The sequence below is a fragment of the Neopelma chrysocephalum genome, unplaced genomic scaffold (assembly GCF_003984885.1).
Source record: "Neopelma chrysocephalum unplaced genomic scaffold, ASM398488v2 Primary Assembly neopelma1_116, whole genome shotgun sequence".
In the NCBI taxonomy this organism is placed as follows: domain Eukaryota; kingdom Metazoa; phylum Chordata; class Aves; order Passeriformes; family Pipridae; genus Neopelma; species Neopelma chrysocephalum.
Window position 1 is genome coordinate 1431673 of NW_020897778.1, and position 23076 is coordinate 1454748.

Consider the following 23076-nt stretch of genomic DNA (forward strand, 5'->3'; position numbering starts at 1 on the left):
TCACAGAGATCCTAAAGGTTTTGGGTTTTTTTAACTTTAAAATAACACAGATCTTGAATGCAACTCCCGATCCCCTCCCATAATTTTAGGGATGAGAGCTTCAAATTCAATGGGAGTGCAGTTCCCAGTTTCTTCAAAAACAGTAGGGGTGGAGCATGTAAGGGCATCTCTCCCCCCACAATTCATACCCTGATCTGAATCTACAGCCCTCAAGTAAAAGCTTCAACACTAGTTTTGTACCTACAGAGACAAAGCCATAATTTGAATTTTGTTGCTCGTTTGCTGCACTTGCTAAAGGAAAAATTCTCTGCCCCATGCCCTGTAACACCAGATCAACAAATCCAAGAACTTGTGCTTTACACATTTCAATAAATCCTCTATAAAAATTATTTTAAGAAAAGCCTCATAAAAGGCCTTATTTAAACTCCTGTTTGTTCCCTGTTTAGGTCTATTACTCTTAGAATTACTGACCGCATTATGAGTATGGTTACCACAGTGTTTAGATCTTCTGGATTTGAGAGAAAAAAGGTTTCTAACATAATTGGTCATCCCCATTTGCAAGGAAATTAGAAATAACATGAGCACTACTAGAAAGAATATAGACCCAAAAAACTTTTCAAGGCAAAACACAACATTTTTATTTGCAAATAAGCTGGCTGTGGAAAGAAAATCAATACAAGTTGCCCCTCCCACCCCCCAGTAAAAACAACCATGCTAATGAAATCCCTGCCACTGCCCTTGGAGGCCAAGGTCTGCTTCCTCAGGAAGGCTGAAGGCACCAGGCTTTGTGCCATTAGCACACAACTGAGTCACAAGATGAGAGTCTGAGAAACAGTCCATGGTTCTGAGCACCCTTGAGGAGAAAAGAACACAGGCAGAAGAGGATGAAGTGACTGGTCTGGAGTCACACAGCTGCAGAATTCCTTCCCACAGTGCACTGCCAGGTAGGAATACATTAAATATATTTCCTGTCAAAATCTTGCAAGAGGGACCACTAAGAACTTACTTTTACTATTCAAGTGCTCTTTCTGGAGCAAAGAGTAAAGGATTAAATAGAGTCCACAGAACTCGTCCCTTTTGAAGTACTTACATACCAACATTTTTGCTCCGTTTTTTTAAAGTCCAAAATAATGTTCAACAGGAAAACATTATGAACAAACACTCATCCTCTTTAAATGAGCTACAGTGTTATGCTCAACACCGCATTCCTCCAGAGATCAATCGGCACACAAGCCCCGCCGCCCTCCAGCCCTTCCCCAGCCCAATGCAGCCGCTCCATCGCCAGGCCGCGACGGCCTCTCCCCGCCGAGGGAGGCGACCCAAGCCCAGCCCCGCCGCCAAGGAATGGTCCCGTCGGCAGAGCCGGGGATGCGGAAAAAGCGGAGCTGAGAAAGGCCCAAAGCGACCCTCACGCCTCGGCCCCGCCCCTACCGCGTCGCCCGACAGCCATTGGTCACCGTCCCAGCACCTCGGGCGCTCATTGGCCAGAAGCGGCTGGTGGGAGGGGCGTTGCCCGAGGACGACGTGCCGCCCTCCCGTTGCCATGGCGACGGGGACGCCGCCGGCCGAGCGGCCGCGGTAACCGGGGACACCCCCAGGGACATCGGGGACACCGGGGACACCGGCTGCGGCCTGAGCTCCGCCTAAAACAGCTGTAATACTGAGGACGCTGCAATGAACAGGAACGGGACTCGGGTAAAACGCTCCTGGGCCCCCCCGGCTGAGCGATTTGCTGTACAAGCACAGCCCAGCTGGGCGCCCTCCCTTACCTCCAGCCCGACTAAAAGCTTTGATCCCACCCGGGGAGGAGTCTTTGAGTAGCGTCTCAATAAGAGACCTGCTGTCATCTGGGACTGTGGTTATTGGAGACACACCGAGGACACTGAGCTTACCTTCCAGGTTCCACGCATCTTCCCATACAGTCCTTCCCTGCAGCAAGTCACCATGAGTTGGCCATAGGACAGACTGGCTTCAACCCAGGCCAAGGGCTGCTGTAGCTCCCACTTGTCCCTGACAGAGCCCAGCCCCAACCACAGCGACCCTCCGTGCAGCTTTGGGTTATTGCCTTACTCATGCTTTTAGCTCAGTATTCAGATATTCTGGATTTGGGAAGAGATTTCTTTGAGAGGTGACATCAGCCCACAGGAAAAGTCCAAAGTACCTTGTGACCACAGAATTTAGCTTTTATAAAGTGTCACAGCACCCTCCCTGCTTGACTTCTGTTGTGGATAGTGTTCAACAAAAGGATAATTACAACCAAACATTCATGCTCTTTATAAGTGCTGTGATTTCTGTTTCAATATTCTATTTCTCTGCGGCCAAAATGACACATTGCCCAGCACGTTGCTGCTCCTTGGACGTGTCTGTATCCTTTACCACAGCTGCCTGATTGCCCATGGATGGCTGTATCGAGCAGCAGAGGAGTCAAGTTACAGGAGCAGCTCCCAGAATCACAGCCCGAGGAGCGGCGGCTGAAATGCCGGGTCACGTTGAGCCCCCGCTCTCCAGCCGGGACTGACACAAGCCCCGCCCGAGCCCTTCCAAGCCCCGCCGCCCCCGCCCGGTTCTTACCGCCCTGGGGCTCCGGCAGCTGCTGCCGGGGGCGCGGGGGCGGCTCCACTCCGTGCCCGGGATCACAGCCTGTGCCCGCTAATGGCGACGAGTCGCCCGCAGCAGTGGCCAGACGCGGATGGAGCCCGTCCCGCGGGCACCACGGGACTCATAGTCCTCGGGAGCTGCGGGACCCGGGACACCGCGGCCCCGCACACCGAGCTCAGATCCCGCTCCTCACCCGGCCCCAGTCACCCACCGCCACGACAGCACAAATGGGCCAGAAACAGTGACCTGGCTGGAGATCTTGTCTTTTATTATCCAAAGCGCTTCTCCAGAGACAGCAGGAAAAGAAACAGTTCAGGCTTTGGGGCAGCACATCCAGCAAAACAAGAGAGGAAAAATTATTTTAAAAAAGTAAAATAAGAGAGGCTTGGAACATAAAGAACTAAACACTGTCAGTACTTGCATAGCACTAGCAGTAATGGAGAAATACAGTAGATGGCTATAGAACTCTCAAAAGAAAAACTGCTCCAACAGCTCTACTAGCAAAGGAGGAGCCTTCTAAAAAAATAAATATAAGGAAGACTTTTTGGTACTTTTCCGTTTTATATCCACAATGTAACATCATCTGCTATAACAATCCCTGCCACTGCCCTTGAAGATCAAGGCCTGTGTCCTCAGGAAGGCTGCAGTAACTAGTCAGAGAGTCCTGTAACTGGATGCAAGTTTCAGTAACAGTCCGTGGTTCTAACCAGACTTGAAAAGAAGAATAGCGACTTGGCCGAGGTAGAAGTAGATGAAGTGCTTGGTCTCATGAGTCACATAGCTGCCAAAGTTCCTTCCCACGATGCAGTGCCAAGTGGGATTGTATTTCTTGTCAAACTCCTGCAAAAAAGATCGCTACAAATTAAGAATTCTTCTGACAGGTATTCACTTCCTGAGCACGGCAATCGAGGAAGAATAGCTGCTCTTAAGTACTGGGATTATCTTATTTACATCTTATTGTTCACCTGCTGCTTACTCAGACACACAAAACCCCACAGCTCTACTTATCTGAGCAATAGTAAGTTTAAAACATTACTTTTGTTCAGAGAAATTAGTTTTTCTCTCCCCATAGTTCATACCATGATCTGAATCTACAACCCTCAAGTAAAAGCTTCACTGCTAATTTTGTACCCACAAACACAAAGCCATAATTTAGACTTCATTGTGCTAAAGGGAAAATTCTCGTCCAGTAAGGTATAGCAATAGAACAGCTCGAGCTGGGTGCCTTCATAGAGGGACCCCAAACAAAGAAGTCCTCGGGCAATTACACTCTCCCAATCTCAGTTTCCCACCTTCCACAAAACAGTTAGGACCAATAATAATATTAGGGTCTGGGTTCTTTTCACTGTCTCTGGGCAGCCTGTTTCCTGTGTTTTCTGCTGACAGTTATAACTTCCTTATCTTCCAGCCTGACCCAGCTCTTGAGGCCTTCTTCCAGCGTTGGGTAAAAGTTCAACATATCTGTGTGAAAATTCACAGCTTGCAGACTAAGACTTGAGCAAATTTAGCTTCTAATGCCAAGCAGTTCACTCCAGAGAGTTTCAGTCCAACAGATCTTAACATTTTAACAATTCTTCCACTCAGATCAGTTTAACTTCTACTGACGCACTTTGATTTCTCCATTCCCCCGAGCTGACGAAGCAGGAAATATAATCTGAACTAGATCTTTCTCCTGTATTGTTAATCCTACATAAAGGACAACACAGATGTTGCAAACAACAGATAATCCACACCACCAGGATTTTTTTTGTAGTTTTCTTTTTTCCTTATATCACTAAAAAATAAGAGGTGAGATTATAGTAGATTTGCAGAAAACTACTTTTCCCTGCAATTTTTGACCTAGCTGGCAAGAACTGTAAACAGATCCTTAAGATTAAGTTCAATACAACTGAAACCACGGAAAACTGGCTTCCTCTCAGGAAAATCGTAGGAGAGCTCAATAGAGCCCCTGTGTTTTGTACCAGCTCATCAGTCACAGGGACAGTCAGCTGCCACTCTGCTCACGTGGACAATGGCACAGTGGCAGAAAAGGCCCAAGTAGAAAATACTGCAAGAGAAAAGCAGGACCTGGAAAGGTCCACGTACAGGGGTGGGGGGAAGGAACATATGGACACCAACCTACAGAAAAAGTTCAACTTGATTATCTAGAACTTGTTTCTCTAGAGCGACTTGCCCAGCAGCATTCTCCCTAATTGATTTTTCATGTGCATAGAGATTTCATGAGCACATTACACGCAAACATTTACCTTCTTTATGTGAGCAGCGATGTCCTTCTCGATGTTGTATTTCTCCAAGGCCTGAGTAGCACATTCCACAGCATCTTGCTGCATCTCCTCTGACATGTCCGCATTTTTGATCACTGCCTTCCGATCGCTCATGATTGCCTGCTTTGGGAGAAAAGGAGGAGAATTCAAAGTTGCAGGAGCACCTGCCAGAGTCACCTGTACCGTCACTCCCAGCGAGCTCCCGGGGCCGGGCAGCGCTTTGCCGGGTGTGTCGGGTACGGGCACAGCCCCGGGCACAGCCCGAGCAGCGGCGGCTGAAATGCCGGGTCCCGTTGAGCACCCGCTCTCCGGCCGGCCCCACACAAGCCCCGCCGCCCTCCCGGTCCTCCCCAGCCCCGCTCCAGCCCTTCCCCAGCCCAGCACGGCCGCTCCATCGCCCGGCCCCGACGGCCTTTCCCCGCCGACAGAGGCGACTGAAGCCCGGCCCCGCTGCCAAGGAAGGGTCCCGCCGGCAGCGCCGGGGATGCGGGAAAACCGGGGTCTGGGGAAGGGCCTGAGCACGGGGGAGCTGCTGGGGTGCTCAGGCACCGGGGCTGCCCAGCCCCAAGACTTCCCAGACTCGGTGCCCGAGCCGGACCCCGTCCCTCCCCAGCGCTCGAGACCGTCACGCCGCTCCGCTCACCGTCGGGTGTGCGCCGCGGGGCTGTAGCGGGGCGGGGCAGGAGCGGGCCCGGCGCGGTGAGCAGCGACACACGCACTCGGCTCCGCCGCCGCCGCTGTTTAACCGACCCGCGCGCGCCGCCCGCGCCTCAGAGCGCCCCCAGCCCCGCCCCCTCCGATCGGGCCGCCAGCCATTGGTCACCTCCGCCAGCACCCCGAGCGCTCATTGGCCGCAGTACGGCACTTTCGCAGGGTTTTGCCGCAGCAATTTCTTTCAGCCCGGCATGCCTTGCGGCCGCGCCTGGTTCCCATGGTGACGGGCGGTCGCGGTGCTGCGCGGAGGGCCTGGCTTTGGGTTAGGCCCGGCCTTGGGGCCGCCCCGGAGCCACACCGGGAAAGCACAGCCCAGGGCAGGCCAGGGCTGGTGGCTCTCAGGCCGTGCGCAGCTCTTCCCCATCGCCTTGTTTCTTTCTTCGCGGCCGAGCTGCCTGAAGGAAGGAGGGGAAGGAATAACCCTGAGCACCGGTACAGGTTGGGGGCCGACCGGCTGGAGAGCAGCGCTGCAGAGATGGACCTGGGGGTCCTGGTGGACAGCAGGCTGTCCCTGAGCCAGCAGTGTGCCCTGGGGGCCAAGAAGACCAACGGAAATCTGGGATGCATTGGGAAGAACGTTGCCAGCAGGTCAGGGAGCTCAGCCCTGGTGAGGCACATCTGGAGTGCTGTGTCCAATTCTGGGCTCCTCGGGACAGGAGAGACACGGGGCTCCTGGAGCAGGTCCAGTGGATGGCAACGAGGATGACTGAGGGACTGGAGCATCTCTCTTATGAGGAAGGGCTGAGGGAGCTGCGCCTGTTGAACCTTGGACAACCAAGAGGGGACTTCAGTAACGTGTGTAAATATCTAACGGGAGGTTCCAAGAGGATGGACCAGGCTCTGCTCAGTGGTGCCCAGATATAGGACAAGAGGAAATGGGCAGGAACTGATGCCCAGGAAGTTCCACCTGAACATGAAGAACTTTTTTACTGTGCAGTGACTGAGCACTGGAACAGGTTGCCCAGAGAGGGTGTGGAGTCTCCCTCAGTGGAGATATTCCAGGACCGTCTGGGCACAATCCTGTGCCATGTGCTCTGGGATCACCCTGCTTGAGCAGGGAGGTTGGGCCAGATGACCCACTGCGGTCCCTTCCAGCCTGACCCATTCTGTGGTTCTGTGAACGTGGCTGGACAGCAGCAGCTGTGACTGCAGCTTGAGAGGGGCTGTCCCAGCCATGGCTCTGGTAGGCAAAGATCACTTCTCCATATAGCTGAGAAAAACACCCAGCAAAACCAACCCCAAAAAACAGACATGATGCTTTGGAGGGCATCCTGCCACAAAGAGTGTAGAGTTAAAAAATATGAGATATAAAATCATGGTGGGGTTTGATGACAAAGCTAAAAGTCCCAATGTGGCAGGGAGGTCCTGGCAAGGGAGCCCAGCTCATGCCCAGGGAATGCAGTCTCTGGGCTGGTTTTAACTGTGTGATGTCATCTCTCCTGAGAATGGGTTAGGTGACTTCTTTGTATCTACAAAGCTGGCAGCATTCCTGGATGATTCAAATAAAGTGATAAGCAAGGCACGTCTTGGAAAAAGAAAAAAAAAAGGCAGAAAAGGTCCCTAATGTGTCCTAATGCTCCTGACAGGAATAGAGGCACCTTTCACTCCTCCCTGCTGCTCATCAGAACCCACAAACCCTCCCTCCTGCTCCCTATGAGGCTTTACTTTAACCTAGGATACTGAAAAATAAAAAATCTGAAGAAAAAATAAAGAGAGAAAAGTTAAAGGAAACTATTTGCAAAATTATTCAAGTAAGCCGTGAGGGCTGTGGTGGGTTTGGGGTTCACAGAACGTTGTTGGAATGGACCTTAAAGATCATCTAGTCCCACCTCCCCCTGCCATGGGCAGGGACACCTCCCACTAGACCAGGTTGCTCAAGGCCTGGCTTTGAACACTGCCAGGGATGGGGCAGCCACAACTTCTCTGGGCAACCTGTTCTGGCGTTTCCCCACCCTCACAGCAAAGAATGACTAACATCTAACTTAAATTCCCCCCCTTTCAGTTTGTACCCATTCCCCCTTGTCCTCCCACTGCCAGTTCCTGACCACGAGTTCCTCTCCGGCTTCCCTGGAAGCTCCTTCCCATACTGGAAGGTGCTCTGAGTACTCCAGCAACCTTCCCTTCTCCAGCCGCAACTTTGCTCAGTTTTCATTTGTTTGGGTTTTTTTTTTTTTCCCATCACATGTGCGCTCCCAGCGAACCACCCGGTGGCACGGAGCGGGGGGGTTCAGTGACGGCGCCGGGCACAACTCGCGTGCCCCAGCACATCGCCGATAGGAAGAGCCGGGCGCGGCGTTTCCCGGCTCCCGGAATGCCGGGATGCGGCGGTGCCGGTCCCGCCCCGGGGGCGGTGGAAGATGGCGGCGGTGCGGCTGTGCCGGTGCCGCTGCCGGGCGCTGCTCTCCCGTGTCCGCGAGGCCCCGCGGGCGCTCCGCGGTCTGGCCGCGGGGCCGGAGATGCACTTCGGCTTCCAGAGCGTCACGGAGGAGGAGAGGAGGGAGAAGAGTGAGGGCGGCGGCGGCGGCAGCGGGCGGGCTGGGCCCGGAGCCCAGCGGTGATGGGTCTCCGGGGTGCCGGGGTGTGTTTGGGGCTGCGCCGTTACCGGGAGCCTCCGTGAAGGGTATCCCTGTGAATACCCCTGTGAATAATATCACCTGCTCCGCGCTTCCCTCGGCTCGGGAAGGCTGCGTCTCCAAAGAGACCTTTGTCAGGCAACGGGCACAGCAGGATTCGATTTTTTAATTTTTTTTTTTTTGTGATGAGTTTTCAGATTGGTTTTTTTCACGTCCACGTGGTGACAGACCTCAACGAGGCAATAAAAGACACGGTTTACTTCGACATGAGCGTTTTGAGGTGAATTGTGTCTCATCTCATTCTCATGTCCTTTTTTTTTTGCAGTTTACCAGGTATTTGAAAGCGTGGCCAAGAAATACGGTGTAATGAACGATTCCATGACACAGTTTACTTCGACGTGAGCGTTTTTAAGTAAATTGCGTCTCATCTCGTTCTCATGTCCTTTCCTTGCAGTTTACCAGGTATTTGAAAGCGTGGCCAAGAAATACGATGTGATGAATGATTCCATGACTCTAGGAATTCATCGGGTGTGGAAGGATATCCTGGTACATAAAATGAACCCTTCCCCAGGAACACTTCTTCTTGATGTTGCTGGAGGAACAGGTAAATAATTTTGGTGAGTTCCACATGACAATGCCATGCTGGTTTTCAGCTGTTTGAGTGCTCAGAATTAAGTTGCCCAGCTTTTTTTTCTTCCTTCCATCAGTTCCTGTCTTTAAAACCAGTGAGGCATCTACTTGACTTTCCCAGAGAAGGGTTAAGAGTTAACTTCTTTGTGTTTTGTAATATCTTGCTCCAGGGGTCTGAAAGTGTTGTAGTACTGCCATGATATGTTGTGGAAAACTGTTTAAATTTGTAGAAAGTCACTAACTCTTTGCTTTCAATATATTCCCTTTATATTTATAAATATATACACACTCTCTGTGTATATACAATGTGTGTGTGGGTTGTTTTTATTAATATATATGACTCGAAATAAATATTAACTCAGTTTGATGTTCAAAGCCTTATGTTTCAATTTCCTGGAGTCAGAAAACATTCCGAAATGTGAATCTTTCTTTTAAACCAACTGCAGGTGACATTGCCTTTCGATTCATTAATTATGTTCGCGCTGTACGAGAACGGCAGCTCCAGAGGAAGCTCAAGCACCATCAGAATTTGTCATGGCAGGAGATTTTTGAGAGTTACCAGGAAGACAAATTTGACTCTCTAGGGGATTCCCAGGTGGTGGTCTGTGACATTAACAGAGAAATGTTTAAAGTTGGGAAGCAGAAAGCACAGCACCTTGGCTACTCTAAAGGTAGGTCATGCATTGTACTGTGTCAGCAGCATCCCTGATAGCAAGAATTTGATGCATCAGGTAATCACCACTTCAGGATTACACTTCAGGTGTACAGTGATTCTCTTGAATAATACTTGAACTTTCAGAACAAATATGGAAGTGTCTATTAGGTCTGATTCCCAGCTGTCCTTCAAAATTAAATAATCAAAACCTGCTGTTAACATCTGTGCTGACAAATCTGGTATTACTGAGCTGCAGAGCTCAGCCCTAGAATGACTAAAGATCTTATAATGTGTATTTTAGGAATCAAGGTAGCAAATAAAAAGTGCGAGAAGTAAAGGATATTGTGAACCTATAAAACTTCCCACAGTTAGAGCATATGCAAATAATGTTCAGAGAAACTGAATCATATTAAATATTAGTTTGTAGGTGAATGGATTAATTCACTGATGCTTATAATTTGTTGGGGACCAGGCCAATCCTGATTGAAAAGCCTGATTTTAAGAAATAAGGCATAGAGAAAGAAGTACTGCTTGTGGCTCAGTGTGCCACAATTCTGACTTCTTTCTCTCTTTTACTCCCTTGTTCAGCACATACCCAATTCATGTGTCCTACCTGAAGTGCCTGAAGTGAATTTTCAGGCAATTCTTCCCTGATGTAATAATCTCATTTTTGAGCTTGTCTCTGGATTGTCTGAGATCTAAAACTTGTTATTCTTAACATTGTAAGGGAGAGGCAGAGGTTGCTGATTGTACATTTTGTCTGCAGGAGAGGTGCCCCATCTCCTCTTGTTGGACACCAAGAGCTCCTTTTATGTATCTTACAAACTCCTGGCCTGTGATTTTACCACAGTGTATTCTGAGGGACTGTTACCTGTTGCTCAAGACCTTTTCTTGCTGCTCACTTCTTAGGTGTTTTTTCAAACTGTCCAGGTTTAAATAACACTAATAATTGCTGCTTTAATAATGTTGCATGCTTCTTTTCATACAATACTTACTACAACTATAAATATATATATTTTGTAAAACTGAAATTTTAACATCTCCTGGCAACAACCATTGTTTTCTGTTGTGTTTTGCTCTCCTGTTTTGCTTTCTAGCATAGTGCCCCTTGAAACTGTTGCAGAAGACTTCTGGTTTTTTTTTTCTGTTAGCTTTTTTGTTTTGCATTTGAGCTTCCAAAACAAGTGACTTTAAGAGCTATTAGTTCTAAATTAAGGAGTCTTATTTTTGGTACCAGTAACCTGGACATCCATGCTCCACTGATAGACATGGTATTGATTCCTTAGGGGCTGGAAATGAATACAGCTGCAACGGGATCACACAGTGATGGTGCTGGTGAAGGGAGTTTGGCTTTTCATGTTCCTCAGTCTCTAGAGGCTTTCTAGCAAAACGTGTTGAGTGTTTTGGCCATTGTTGTGTGGCAAGACATTAATATTTGTTTATAGTTACTCTTAAAGCAGAGATTGTCTTTTTACAATTTTGCTGCAAACAAATGGCAGCCAACAATGCTTTCCACTAGGATGCAAGTTTTGGGTAAATTTTTTTTTTTGGCACGCTAAGGCACTGTGAGCACAAAATGTATGTGTGTATATATATATGTATATGTATGTACATACAGAACAATGTTTTGGCTGATCTGCAAAATTAACTACTCAGTCTTGAAACACAGTGAGTGGTATAGTACAGGGCCTTGAAAGGTTCCTGAGTATAGGCCAAGGTGTCTTTCCTCCAACAAAAATGCAAAGTGGAAACATTTGTTTTAAATATCACCTTTAAAAGAATCAATTTTTTCTAGGATAGGTAAGTTCTAGTCTTTCTGGAGCAGTCTTGAGTTCAGTTCTGTGACTTGTCTTTCACTACAGGCTTGTCCTGGGTGCTTGGGAATGCTGAAGAGTTGCCCTTTGATGATGATATGTTTGATGTTTACACAATTGCCTTTGGAATCCGAAATGTAACTCGAATTGATTTGGTAAGTTGCTGTAGTGTGTCCTGACATGGGGTCCTTATCATTCATCTGAGGGGTTTTTATTCAGCAGAGGAAGAAAAGGAGGAACTCCTTTGTATAAAGGAAGATCATAGTCTGCTCCTAAAACATTTAAAAGAAGTGGCATGTGGTGTGCAACTTGTTTGAATGGAGAATGCAATTAAATGCCCCACCTTTGCCATAAAAAGATAGATTTACACCAGTTGCACCCAATCCTTCCAGCTTGACAAGCCACACGATCTCTTCCTAAGGCAAAGGGGCTGGATGCTGCAGTCGTTCCCCACCTTCTCCTGACCTGTGGCATGGCTGGATCTGCACAGTGCAGTCAGTCTGCATGTCTCAAATCTTCTGAAGCACCTGATCTACATCCCACCCACCGTGGGTCCAACAATTCCTGTTCTCTTCTGTTTCCCTGCCTGAGCCAGCAGAGCTTCCAGAGCAGGGTGGGAAGCAGCTGGCTGCTGCCCCCACTGCTGTTAGCTAACCTGTTCTGCCCACTTCTGCTCGGGGTCTTTACACTGGCTGGTGGTAGAGCTTCCTGTGAAGAACAAGTATGATCTTATTTAGAATAAGTAGTGCCCTTTGTTCTAGACAATGTCTGTTCTTTGAGGAGGACAAGCTGTCGTGGGGGTAAAGATAGGTTAGATCAGCTGTCTAGGTGGACTAGTTGTGTGTGTTTTGGAGCAGTGTGTTACAACCTTGGCAAAGCTTCTTCTGTGGTGGGTGTAACCACCTTGGACCATATGCCTCAGAAGTTAATGTGGATGGATTTTCCTGGTACTTTGTCTGCACCTTTCCAAAGCACAGGCTCTTTGCCTTCATGGATACAGGAGTCTGGTGGCAGAGTTCCCTGGAGACCTGATACAAAACACCCAAGCTGCCAATTCTTTTGCAGAGCTCCTGTCTTGTATGTGTACTGTTTGTGTCCCCCTCCTTAGAAACAGGACAGTTGAAGCCAAGCAACCTGCAGAGCTGCTGGAATACAACTCTGCTGTGCTCTTGCATGAAAGAATATACAGTTGTAAAGAAAATTTTTTCTTGATTCTTCTTAGGTATTTTGTTTTGGATATAGGATGGAATTTTCAAAGTAGCCAAAGATTTTTTTCTTCCTTCTCCTTCCTTCCTGTTCTTACACATTGCTCATCCGAAACCCAGTATCATTCCTTCTTTGATCTTTTGGGTGTGCCTCAGTAAAATCTTTTCTTTCAATTTAAAAAAAAAATCTATCATGCCCTTTTTTCTTTTTCGGTTTCTTGTAGGTGAGTCACCTTCTCCCTTTTGGGTTTGGTCTGTAATTACAAGAGCTCTGCCAACAAACATTCATCAGCTGGGAGTAGGGAAAAAGAAAAATTGGCAACCCAACATCAAGTTTTGACACAAAGCCTTGTAGAAATCTATTTATGTAACATCAAGAGTGTTTGTGCTTTGTGTTTGTTGTAGGTTTGGGTTTGGGGTTTTTTTACTTGTCTTGGGATGCTGCTCCACATTAAATATTACAGATTGCCAGTCAGGGTACTCTTGACTTCCCTCAGTTCATCTGAGTTGCATGATAATATCACATGCCATGATAATAGGCAGGTGCTGTTCTACAGAAACAAACTTATCACATCTGCTTTGTCTCAGGCTCTTGAAGAGGCCTATCGTGTGCTGAAACCAGGAGGAAGATTTCTCTGCCTTGAATTTAGTCATGTCAGCAACCCTCTTCTTTCCAGGTAAGAACATGGTGGCACTTTATGCCACGTCACAAGGCTCTCTTATTTGTGCTCAGCCACAATAAGAGATGGAGACACTTTGAGGCCTCTTCTTTGTGCACTTTTAAAATCAGATACAGACTGCACAGCATAGTGGTACAGAGACCAGCTTGTATTGGAGAGGGTTGGTTTTTAAACTTCTTTGTATTCATTTGCATTTGTTGTCTGTGTGTGCAGGCTCTATGATCTCTACAGTTTCCAAGTTATCCCTGTTCTGGGTGAGGTCATTGCTGGTGACTGGAAGTCTTACCAGTATCTGGTGGAGAGCATCCGGCGGTTCCCCCCTCAGGTGAGACGGGATTTCCCTGAACTCACTAACACACAAAACATGATCCCAGCACAGCCTTGCAGCCACTGGCTCATAGGCCTTCGAGTTGTTAAAATTATGGCACTTCTTTTTCAGGAGGAGCTGAAGGCCATGATAGAAGACGCAGGTTTTTTCAAAGTGGATTATGAGAATTTAAACTTTGGCATTGTCGCCATTCACTCAGGTTTCAAACTGTGAGTCTACTATGTAGCAAAACACAGGAGGTGGTGTAATTTTTATGAAGAATGTGAAAGCTGTGGAATTTTAACAGTATGAGGATTGAAGAGGAGTGTTTAAGAACTTGTGCAGCAGATACTGGCTCAGCAGCCAGACCCAGAACACCAGCTACCTTTTTTCCTTCAAGAAACATGTGGAAGGAGCGACTCCTGTGGCATTTCTTACACTTGGATTTCCCTTCAAGTGCAATGTAAAGGACACAGTCAAAACTGAGCAGTGCTAACAAGTGAAGCAGCATCAGTTGCCAGTGGGTGTTGGACACAGAAATAGGCTGACTAGTCTTCCAATAAGATGCCTTTTTTACTAAGCTTCAAGGAGGATATACCCATGAGAACTTGGATTTATGAAGTAACTGGATTTTTATGAAGCTGTTATTATCTCTGTCATGTGGAGTTTAAGAATGTTTTCCCATGACTCCTTTACTTCTTTCAAAAGCAAATGAAAGGCTTGTGAAATAAAAGGGCTCTGCATCAACTCTTTTCCACTTAAATCAATCTTTTGTAAGAAGGTTGCCTAAGAAATTATGGATTTGGGGGGTGGGTGGGAATAGGGGTGGGGATGTTCATCCTTCATTCACGCTGCAATAAAGAGGGTAATGCAAGAGGGCAAAGGGTAAAGAAAACTCTTAAAGGATAAACTAGTTCCAACAGTTTTATTAGCAAAGAAGCAATCTTTTGAAAGAAAATAAATACAAGGAAGACGTTTTTGCTTTTTTATATAGCCACAATGAAAATACCAGCTGCTACAGCAAAATCCCTGACCATTAACAATACAACAAAAGACCTGGAGATCAAGGCCTGTTTCCCCAGGAAGGCTGAAGGTGGGAGTCACTGTGCAGATCCTGTACCCAGGTGCAAGTTTCAGTAACAGTCCGTGGTTTTAACCAGACTTGAAAAGAAGAATAGCGACTTGGCCGAGGTAGAAGTAGATGAAGTGCTTGGTCTCATGAGTCACGTAGCTGCCAAAGTTCCTTCCCACGATGCAGTGCCACGTGGGATTGTATTTCTTGTCAAATTCCTACGGAAGAGAGAACTAGAAAGTCAGCATTTTTGTGGTAATTATACTAATATTGTCTAACAGGTTTTCTGGGTGGTTTTTTTTTGCAATGATATGTCACTTGTTAACAAGTATCACTTTTGGAAGGAGGCAATTAAAGAGCAGCATATGCTCCTAAGCGCAAGGATCATCTGTCACTTTATAACTCATCTGCTGCTTAGTCATACCAAAAAAAAAAGTGCTTCCAAGCAGAGCAGGAATAAGCTTAAAACATATGTTTGGTGAAGTAACTTTTAACCCAAAGTCACGCCATGATCTCAAACCATAACTTCTAAGAGCGTCACTGCTTGTTCTGAACCTCAGATTAAACCAGTATTTTGATTTCATTAGCTGTTAACAGTAAGGATGCTGAAGGGACACTTGCTGGGAAATTCTCTGCCACATCCTTGATATCTGGTCATGAGACCATATTCTTCTAACAGTCTGCCATCAGGAGCCTGCTACAACTTACAAATAAACTCCTGTGTACAGGTGTACTGTGAGTAATCCCATGCAGTCAGTGGTTATATATAGTGCAGTATCTAACAGCCATCAGCTGAAGAGGTTTTTCTGAGAACATGGAAGAGGTTCCTGTTCTGCTCAAACAAACCCTTCAACTACTTGCAGCTCAGTCAGGCTCCCAGTAGGAGTCAAGAGAGAAAATGTGACAAACTGTAAGCTATGAACCATCTGTTTGGCACTTGTATGAACAGCTTGTCTTACATGTAGGGGGAAAGGGCAAAAAACAAAACCACTTATTACACGATTGGCAAACCACCCCTCCTCAAACAGGCTCCATATAGAGCCTGTGTTTTGTACCAGCTCATCAGTCACAGGGACAGTCAGCTGCCAATCTACCCACCTGGACAATGGGACAGTGGCAGAAAAGGCATAAGGCACTACCATAGTAAAGCAGAAGGACCTAAAAAGGTCCACATAAAGGGTGGAGAAAGGAACATAAAGAGAGAAAGTCCAACTTGATTATCTAGTGTGTCTAGAGCTTGTTTCTCTAGAGCTACTTGCCCAGCAACATTCTCCCTGATTGATTTTTCATGAGCACGTTACAAGCCAACATTTACCTTCTTTATGTGAGCAGCGATGTCCTTCTCGATGTTGTATTTCTCCAAGGCCTGAGTAGCACATTCCACCGAGTCCTGCTGCATCTCCTCTGACATGTCCGCATTTTTGATCACTGCCTTCCGATCGCTCATGATTGCCTGCTTTGGGAGAAAAGGAGAAGAATTCGAAGTTGCAGGAGCACCTGCCAGAGTCACCTGTACCGTCACTCCCAGCGAGCTCCCGGGGCCGGGCAGCGCTTTGCCGGGTGTGTCGGGCACGGGCACAGCCCGAGCAGCGGCGGCTGAAATGCCGGGTCCCGTTGAGCACCCGCTCTCCGGCCGGCCCCACACAAGCCCCGCCGCTCTCCCGGCCCTCCCCAGCCCCGCTCCAGCCCTTCCCCAGCCCAGCACGGCCGCTCCATCGCCCGGCCCCGACGGCCTTTCCCCGCCGACGGAGGCGACTCAATCCCGGCCCCGCTGCCAAGGGCTCGGAGCCCCGCACGGCTGCAAGGCAAGTGTCCCGCCGGCAGAGCCGGGGGTCCGCGGAAAGCGGAGGCGGCGAATGGGGAAGAGCCCGGGCACAGGGGAGCCGCCGGTGTACCGGGGTGGCCGAGTATCCCCGGGGACCCCGCAGCCCGTCGCTCACCGTTGGGCGCTGCGGGGCCGGCGCGGTGCGGAGCGAACGGCGCTGCGCTCTGGGCCGTGCGCGCCTCGAAGCGCCCCGGCCCCGCCCCCTCCGCGCCCATTGGCCGGCCGTTGGTCACCGCCGCCGGCCCCCGAGCGCCCATTGGTCACCGCCGCCGGCCCCCGAGCGTCCATTGGCCGCGGCGCGGCGCCCGGCAGGGCTTTACCCCGGCGTTGTCTTGCGGCCCGGGATGCCCCGCGCCGCGTCCGTTCCCATGGCGACCGCAGGGGTGGGGGGGAGCAGGAGCACCCCCGCACTGCCGGTGCCCGCTGGGGTGGGCGTGTGGATTTGGGCTCTGTACGGAAAGGCTCCGGTCCTGCCTCCTGTGCTACCCGTCTGCTGCGCTACGGCACGTTGAGGTTGGACGTTTCTTCACAGAAAGCGTGATTAAACACTGGAACGGGCTGCACAGGGAGGTGGAGGAGTCGCCGTCCCTGGAGGTGTTCAAGGAAAGACTGGACGCGGCACTGAGCGCCCTGGTCTAGTTGACACGGTGGTGTTGGGTCACAGGTTGGCCTCGATGATCTCAGAGGTCTTTTCCAACCTCATTTTTTCTATGATTCTGTCTGGCGTCATCTGGTGATTCTCTGCAAAAAACTTGTTGCTTGAAGTACCCTCAGCCTGCAAGGAATTGTAATGTGTCCACCAGCTTCAGTAAAGCACCTTTCCTTAGTTGATATGTGCACCCCAAAAGCCATTTTATTACTTGCCCCTACCTGGATCACAGAGGCACTGAGTTTAACCCAGTAATCTCTGCAACAGACTTTGTTTCTCTTTTGAAACAAGCTCTTGTTGGGAATAGGTCTTTCAGTAATATGGGATATTACTGAAATAATACTGGGATATTATCTGGGATAGCTTTTTCAGTAATATGCCCTTTACTGAGAGCAAAGCCCACCCCTGTCAAAGGAAGGAGTTCCATAGCTTGTAAATGGTACTTGATCATCTGTCCTGTTCTGACCATGTCCTGATCATGTGTCTGTTTTCAGGTCTTTTCAATTCAGACTAAATGACCTCTGAGAGAAATCTCTTACCCATGTTTACTGACTATGGTCAAGTCACCTCCAAACTTTGTTCATGCACTGAACTGAACCTATCAGACTTCTCAAGTCTCTTTTATGGCATCTTTTGCAGACCTCACCATTTCTTGAAACTCTTGCCACATTTTGTTTGTTTGTGTTTGGTTTGGGTTTTGTTTTGCTTGGTTGGTTTTGGGGTTTTTTTTATTTGTTTGTTTAAATGAAGCAAGATGTTTTGGGAGATCCTGGGTGCTCTGTTTAGTTAGTTTCACTCTCCCTGGGGCACTTTCTGCTTATGCTCTTGTCAGCAGATAAAACATCGCTGTTGAGTCTTCCAGAGCTGGTGATCTGTTAATAACAGGAACCACGTCCATAGCAAACAGCACAGGATGACTTAGAAGAGGTTTTCAAATACTGGTTGGTAGGACTCCCATTTCCTTGTACCCTCAAGAGCAGTCATCCACCTCACCTGAAATGCAAATATTTTTTCATATTAGTACAGTATAGTTGCCTGCTCAGTGTCATTCACAGCAAAAGCAGCATAACTGCAAGCAACCCTTTGCTTTTGCAAGCTCTGAGACAACCTCAGAAAAATATACCACCCCCAAAAATATTGAAACTGGATGATGTAACACTTTTGTCACTCCAGAGTATCTCAGGAATAACTTCTGGGTCCCAGGTTTTAGCATTCCAAATAGGAGAGATGCAATTCACAGCTTTGCTTGTGTGCTAGCAACGTGAAAAAGCTCTGAATGGTCTTGGGGCCACAGCAAGTAATTAATTTACAGAACAGACTTTAGTAACTGCAGCACTAGCAGTGGTTGTTTGAGTACTGGACAATTTTGTGCTGACAGAACTGAACCATTTAACAGTCTTCCCAGTGCTTACACTAAACTTCAGAAACACCCATGAATCTCTGAGGAGGCGCCTGTGTTTGGTAGCTGCAGGCAAATTTCTGTGCATTTATTAAGAAATGGTTGGCTGAGGAAACAGATGTGATGACGACTGCAGGAAATGTCAGTGTGGGTGAGACACAGTCGTTAATGGGGAACATTAAAGCCCAAGATACGGGGCTTTAAAGAGAGACATTAGAGCCCTACTTGTTAATCAAGAATATAAAAGTATAGTTTCCCCCAGGGCAGAGCTGCAGGGGAAGGCAGAACAAATGCACACAGGAGATGATAGCTGGGGTAGAGGAGGTGCTGAAGGAAACTGGATAAGGCATATCATGAGATTCCTCTTGCAGATGGAGGTTAGATTGTGAGCACTTTGCAGGAGAGGTATTTTTTTGCTCTTTATTGCACTCCATACTGCTGTATTAATAGAGATTTTTTCCAGGGCTTCCAGTTACTATCAAAATATAGAATAATCATTATTAGCAATAAAACAACTACCATCTTCTTTCTGTAAAACTGAAGAAGTCTCCACATTGACATTTTCTTTGTAAACCTGGAATTCACATGCAAGGGCTTCTAATCCAATTTTATATCTACAGATTTACAGGGGTGGAAAAATCTTGGCAGGTCTGAGTCAAGTTCTCTCTGTGGTCTCCAGAGGAAACATGTACTCCACTTGCAGGTTGGGGCCCTGCAGTGAAAGCAGGTGAACCAGCACACGATGGGTGCCTTGCCTCCCCCTCAGGGTGCAACCCAGTGGGGTCAGCAGCATCCTGGGGGGCTCAGCACCCACCATGTCAGACCTGCCAAGGGCAGGCTGAGGCACTGACATATTCTGCCCCACAGGCAGCTTGTCCAGCCCCTGCCAGCATTTCTGTTTTGGTGGTTGCAGGTGTCTGAGTCAGGGCTGTAATTCCCTCATTAGTGGTGAAGTTGCAGCAAACCCCTCCATTAAGGAAATGTGTGTTTTCCACTTTAAATGCAGTTTGGGCTGTGGGGAACAAGCAGCAGGCAGTCTGTTCTCTCACTGGAGTGTGTGGGAGCAGCACTGAACTGGCAGTTTTAAGCTTAGCATTGGGAATGTGGGATCTTGTTATCCAAATTGCTGGTTTGGTTGTTGCTTTTAAATAGTTACCCGATGCTATTTTGGGTTGGAAGCTCCTGCAGCCATGCAGTTCACTCTCAAATTCCTCTCCCTTTTTCTATGTAAATAATATTGTCCCCATTCTCTCTGATGGTCAAAAGGATGAGGCCAAAATGGATAGAACAAGGAGGAATTTCTCAAACTGGGAATTATCTGCTAACATGATTGTAGCATGTCTTTCCTTGTCATGATTTATATATGCATCCTAAATTACTTTTAGGCTGAGCTTGTATATTTGTAAAACTTCAGCATTTGCAGGGTCTGAATCTTGAAAAGCCCAAGACTAAAACACTAACACAGCATTACAGCTTTGCAGAGGATTTGATTAGTGGGGCTAAATACAGGCTTTGCTTCAATACCCTTGAAAGAATTCAGGTATCATAGTAATTACATGTTTTATGCATATGCAAATATGTGTGTGCGTATATTATGGAAGCTTAAACAAATAATGAAGTAACTGCACAAGTAAGAGTGGGACAAGTGTTTGCTCTCATTTCCCGACAGAGAAATCTGGGGGGAAAAAATCAGTTCCAGAAAAAGAATAGTTCAAAGCTTACCAGAGATGCAACCTTTGCGGGCAGCGAGTGAAAGTGAATCCTACCCAGAAGCTGTGATTTCTTACACCAGCAAAGCCAGCTCAGCCAAGGCTTTCCATTAAATACAGGGCACATAACAAAGAGCAAAGCAGTTTGACCACATGGTATTAAGAACAAGCCACCAACGGCTCAACCTAGTACCACTATTATTCAAAGGCTTTAGTATTTTTTTCCGTGTTTTTCAAATTATGATGCTTGTATTATGCTTGGTGGACTTTTGAGATGTTAAGAAACAAGGCACATGTATCATTAATCTCTAATGTATATTGTCTGCTGTTTGCAGGGATGTGGAAGATGCAGTTCACAGCAGAAATAGTTCAAGTCCCTGCTCAGGACACCCCCTGTCACAACTGGCAGGAGCTGAAGGGACACATAGCAGCAAGCTGGTCACAGCGAGATGGAATGGGAGTAATGGCTTTTCTCTGCAAAAAGATACAGAACATGCACTGTGTAAGCTGGATGACATCAACTTACGATGTCACAAGGTGAGTTTCTGCCCCCAGGGGAAACGTGTGCCAGCACAGCCATGGAGGAGCCACTTTCCTTCTCCTGTTGGGCTCTCAAGAGCCACAACAGCAGACTCAGAACTGGTGATTTTTCAGCCTTTTCCAGCACTTCTGAAGATAATTCCATACGATCTCTTTTAATGCATGGAGTTACAACTGGAATAAATAATTATGGATTATTAAATCTGTACATGGACAGGGCACCACCCAGGAAAAAACATTTGTTTTTCAGCCTTTTACTGTGCCCCTTATGGCCTGAAAGTGAGTGGTGTGGACTATCTGGTTCTAGTTTGCTGCAGTATTTTTCAGCAGGTCTCTTATTTCTCTCAGTGAGCCTTGGCTTATCCTGCTTCTGAGTGTTGGAGATTCCATGAGGAAGCCTCAGAATCCTCTGCCAGGATGAGACAGTGACAATGTTATGTTACACAGCATCTCCTCCTGTGATGGTCTCCTGGCCTCTCCAGTCAGAGTCAGGGGGCTCATTTTGTTCTTGGAGCTGTGCTACTTCTTTGCAAGCAGCTTTTATTTTAGAACACATATTTTTCTCAAATTATGTACAATTCCAGTTATTTAATTTATGAGGATAGAAATACAAAGTGGGAAACAGAAGGTAACCCAGACAGACATGGAGAACAGAGAGAAAATGGAAATAATTCAGTACAAGCGAAATATTTGATTCATCTTCTCAAAGTTCTTTTCTTCAGTAATGAAACCCTGAGTTCCGTCCATATGCCACAGAGATACTCAGCAATGTTACAGACTCCTCCTCCACACCAGACTTTGTTACTTCTGACAGGTCAGAGCCAGAGTTGAGCTACAGGCGAGAAATACAAAAATAGAGCCTTCCAACCTCTCGTTTCCCCAACAAAGTTGTTGAGGAAAAATGGCGTTTTTTATCATTACCTGTGAATGTGCTCTTTAAAGCCTTTAAGCTATTTGGTATCTTCAAGAATAACATGAAATTAATTTTGCTGAACAAAAGCACTAAGGTCATCTGCCTTCCACTTTCACAGACATTGAGTATTTCAGTAGCATTACTAAACTTTTACACCTTCTCTCTTCTGTAAGTTGTCTTGCAAGTGCTCTTCTTTTGACCAAAATACAGGTCAGGGTATTTCAGTTGTGACTGGACAAAACTTCATTTTCCCAGATAAAATAGTGAAAGGGTGTTTGGGCTCTGGGCTGTCACTAAGAGCCCTGCAGGAAAGTGTCTCGTTCCTCCAGCTTTGGTAAAGGGATGTTACCTGAGAGAAAACAAAAAGGAAGTTTTATGAGACCAGCAGTAGGTTACCTTCTGGGTTGTACGACTTGGTACTACAGTGCTTCTCTGGTTTATTCTAAGTATATTCAGGCAGCATAAATTCCCTGAGCAAGTCAGGAAAGTAAATCCTGACTGACTTACTGTAGAGAATTGCTCAACACGTTCAGTAACTTCAGCCAGATCAGCCTCTGTACTGCCTTTGGACCAATAAGTTGCACAGTTTTACACAGATGGCTACATTTATTTTAGTACTTTCCTATTATTAGCTAGAATTTCTGAAAGTAAGTATGGCTATGGCAGGTTATATTCCTCAGGTTAATTCAAGAAAGATTAAGAGGTTTTTACAAACAAGTCAATACCTGGTGGGGCTACAAAATACTCCTCTACTTTCTCTCTGGCATTTTCCAGCAGCTCTTTGGTGCAGTTGCCTTCTGTCACATCATCTTCTCTGAGGTACAGACACCTGAAGAACACAGATTACTAGTTGCGTTTAGGCTATTTTATGAAGTAGGAAGGGTAGCTTATCACTAAACCTGGTTTTGGTCCTGAATAAGCACTGAGACAAATACTGGAACATTTTGAAGCACCCAAGAATGCCACTGACAGATGTCTGAGGAGCAGCATGTGCAGACCAATCATGACAAGACAGGCCGAGGAACTGAAGTTCACCTTTGCTGTGGTCACACATAAGGATCACGTGGGCCAGTGGCATCTTCCTCCCACACACAACCATGATAAGACATTTCTGTAACCAAAGGGGCCATTTCTGTAAGCAAAGGGTGATTCCCAGGGAAAAAAGGTCACAAAAGCGAACAGTTTGACAGATTAAGAGATAAAAGGAGGCTGCTGTGGTCCATCACCTGTCCTCCAGCACTGAATCCATGGGTTCCACGCCGTCAGTGTTCACTTCATGAAGCTGATCGGCAAATTCGATCGCCTTCTGCAGCCGCTCCACGCCCTCCGAGTCACGGAAATCCACCAGGGCCAGGTGCTCCAGGTGGTCCAGCACTTCCACCGACACTTTTTGCTGTCAAATCCGGACAAAAAAAAAGGCAAAACTGAGCAAGAACGGTTCTGAAGAACCGAGCACAGAACCGTTAAGGCTGGAAAAGCCCTCGGACACCGTCAGACCCACCCAACCGTCGCCCTACAGGCAGGGGCCG

General features: G+C 47.3%; 4 protein-coding genes across 10 annotated transcripts in view; 1 reads left to right on the plus strand and 3 right to left on the minus strand.

The window, feature by feature from the left end:
• Positions 1 to 2845: 2845 nt before the first annotated feature.
• On the minus strand, positions 2846 to 5613 carry LOC113974070 (dynein light chain 1, cytoplasmic-like). 2 transcript variants are annotated; one of them, XM_027696880.1, is made up of 3 exons: positions 5506 to 5613; positions 4845 to 4982; positions 2846 to 3438 (listed from the first exon to the last, which is right to left on the minus strand). In XM_027696880.1, exons 2-3 carry the CDS (start codon positions 4974 to 4976, stop codon positions 3301 to 3303), a joined length of 270 nt encoding a protein of 89 aa, XP_027552681.1. In that variant the 5' UTR covers positions 4977 to 4982; positions 5506 to 5613; the 3' UTR covers positions 2846 to 3300. The 2 variants fall into 2 exon arrangements, with proteins under 2 accessions (XP_027552681.1, XP_027552682.1); XM_027696881.1 differs by having other exon boundaries at positions 4845 to 4985; positions 5506 to 5610.
• Positions 5614 to 7863: 2250 nt separating this feature from the next.
• COQ5 (coenzyme Q5, methyltransferase) lies at positions 7864 to 14190 on the plus strand. Of its 2 annotated transcripts, XM_027696862.1 has the most exons (8): positions 7864 to 8081; positions 8475 to 8482; positions 8604 to 8753; positions 9226 to 9450; positions 11297 to 11403; positions 13042 to 13130; positions 13347 to 13458; positions 13573 to 14190. In XM_027696862.1, exons 1-8 carry the CDS (start codon positions 7888 to 7890, stop codon positions 13672 to 13674), a joined length of 987 nt encoding a protein of 328 aa, XP_027552663.1. In that variant the 5' UTR covers positions 7864 to 7887; the 3' UTR covers positions 13675 to 14190. The 2 variants fall into 2 exon arrangements, with proteins under 2 accessions (XP_027552663.1, XP_027552664.1); XM_027696863.1 differs by lacking the exon at positions 8475 to 8482 and having other exon boundaries at positions 7919 to 8081.
• Positions 14191 to 14346: 156 nt separating this feature from the next.
• On the minus strand, positions 14347 to 16549 carry LOC113974072 (dynein light chain 1, cytoplasmic). 4 transcript variants are annotated; one of them, XM_027696882.1, is made up of 3 exons: positions 16453 to 16549; positions 15828 to 15965; positions 14347 to 14730 (listed from the first exon to the last, which is right to left on the minus strand). In XM_027696882.1, the coding sequence occupies exons 2-3, from the start codon at positions 15957 to 15959 to the stop codon at positions 14593 to 14595; spliced, it is 270 nt and encodes an 89-aa protein (XP_027552683.1). In that variant the 5' UTR covers positions 15960 to 15965; positions 16453 to 16549; the 3' UTR covers positions 14347 to 14592. The 4 variants fall into 4 exon arrangements, with proteins under 4 accessions (XP_027552683.1, XP_027552684.1, XP_027552686.1 ...); XM_027696883.1 differs by having other exon boundaries at positions 15828 to 15968; positions 16453 to 16533; XM_027696885.1 differs by having other exon boundaries at positions 16408 to 16458.
• A 4658-nt stretch (positions 16550 to 21207) lies between these two features.
• Positions 21208 to 23076, minus strand: part of GATC (glutamyl-tRNA amidotransferase subunit C) — a 7068-nt gene continuing 5199 nt past the window's right edge. The window contains exons 2-5 of one of the 2 annotated variants that reach the window (XR_003536428.1): positions 22774 to 22940; positions 22273 to 22376; positions 21556 to 21896; positions 21208 to 21466 (exon numbers count right to left, since the gene is read on the minus strand). Coding sequence is in view for 1 of the 2 variants with exons in the window: in XM_027696877.1 (XP_027552678.1) it covers positions 21841 to 21896; positions 22273 to 22376; positions 22774 to 22940 (327 nt within the window). In the remaining variant the exon portion in view is untranslated. Of the gene's footprint in view, positions 21897 to 22272; positions 22377 to 22773; positions 22941 to 23076 lie in introns of both variants that reach the window. The other variant, XM_027696877.1, reaches the window with a different exon arrangement.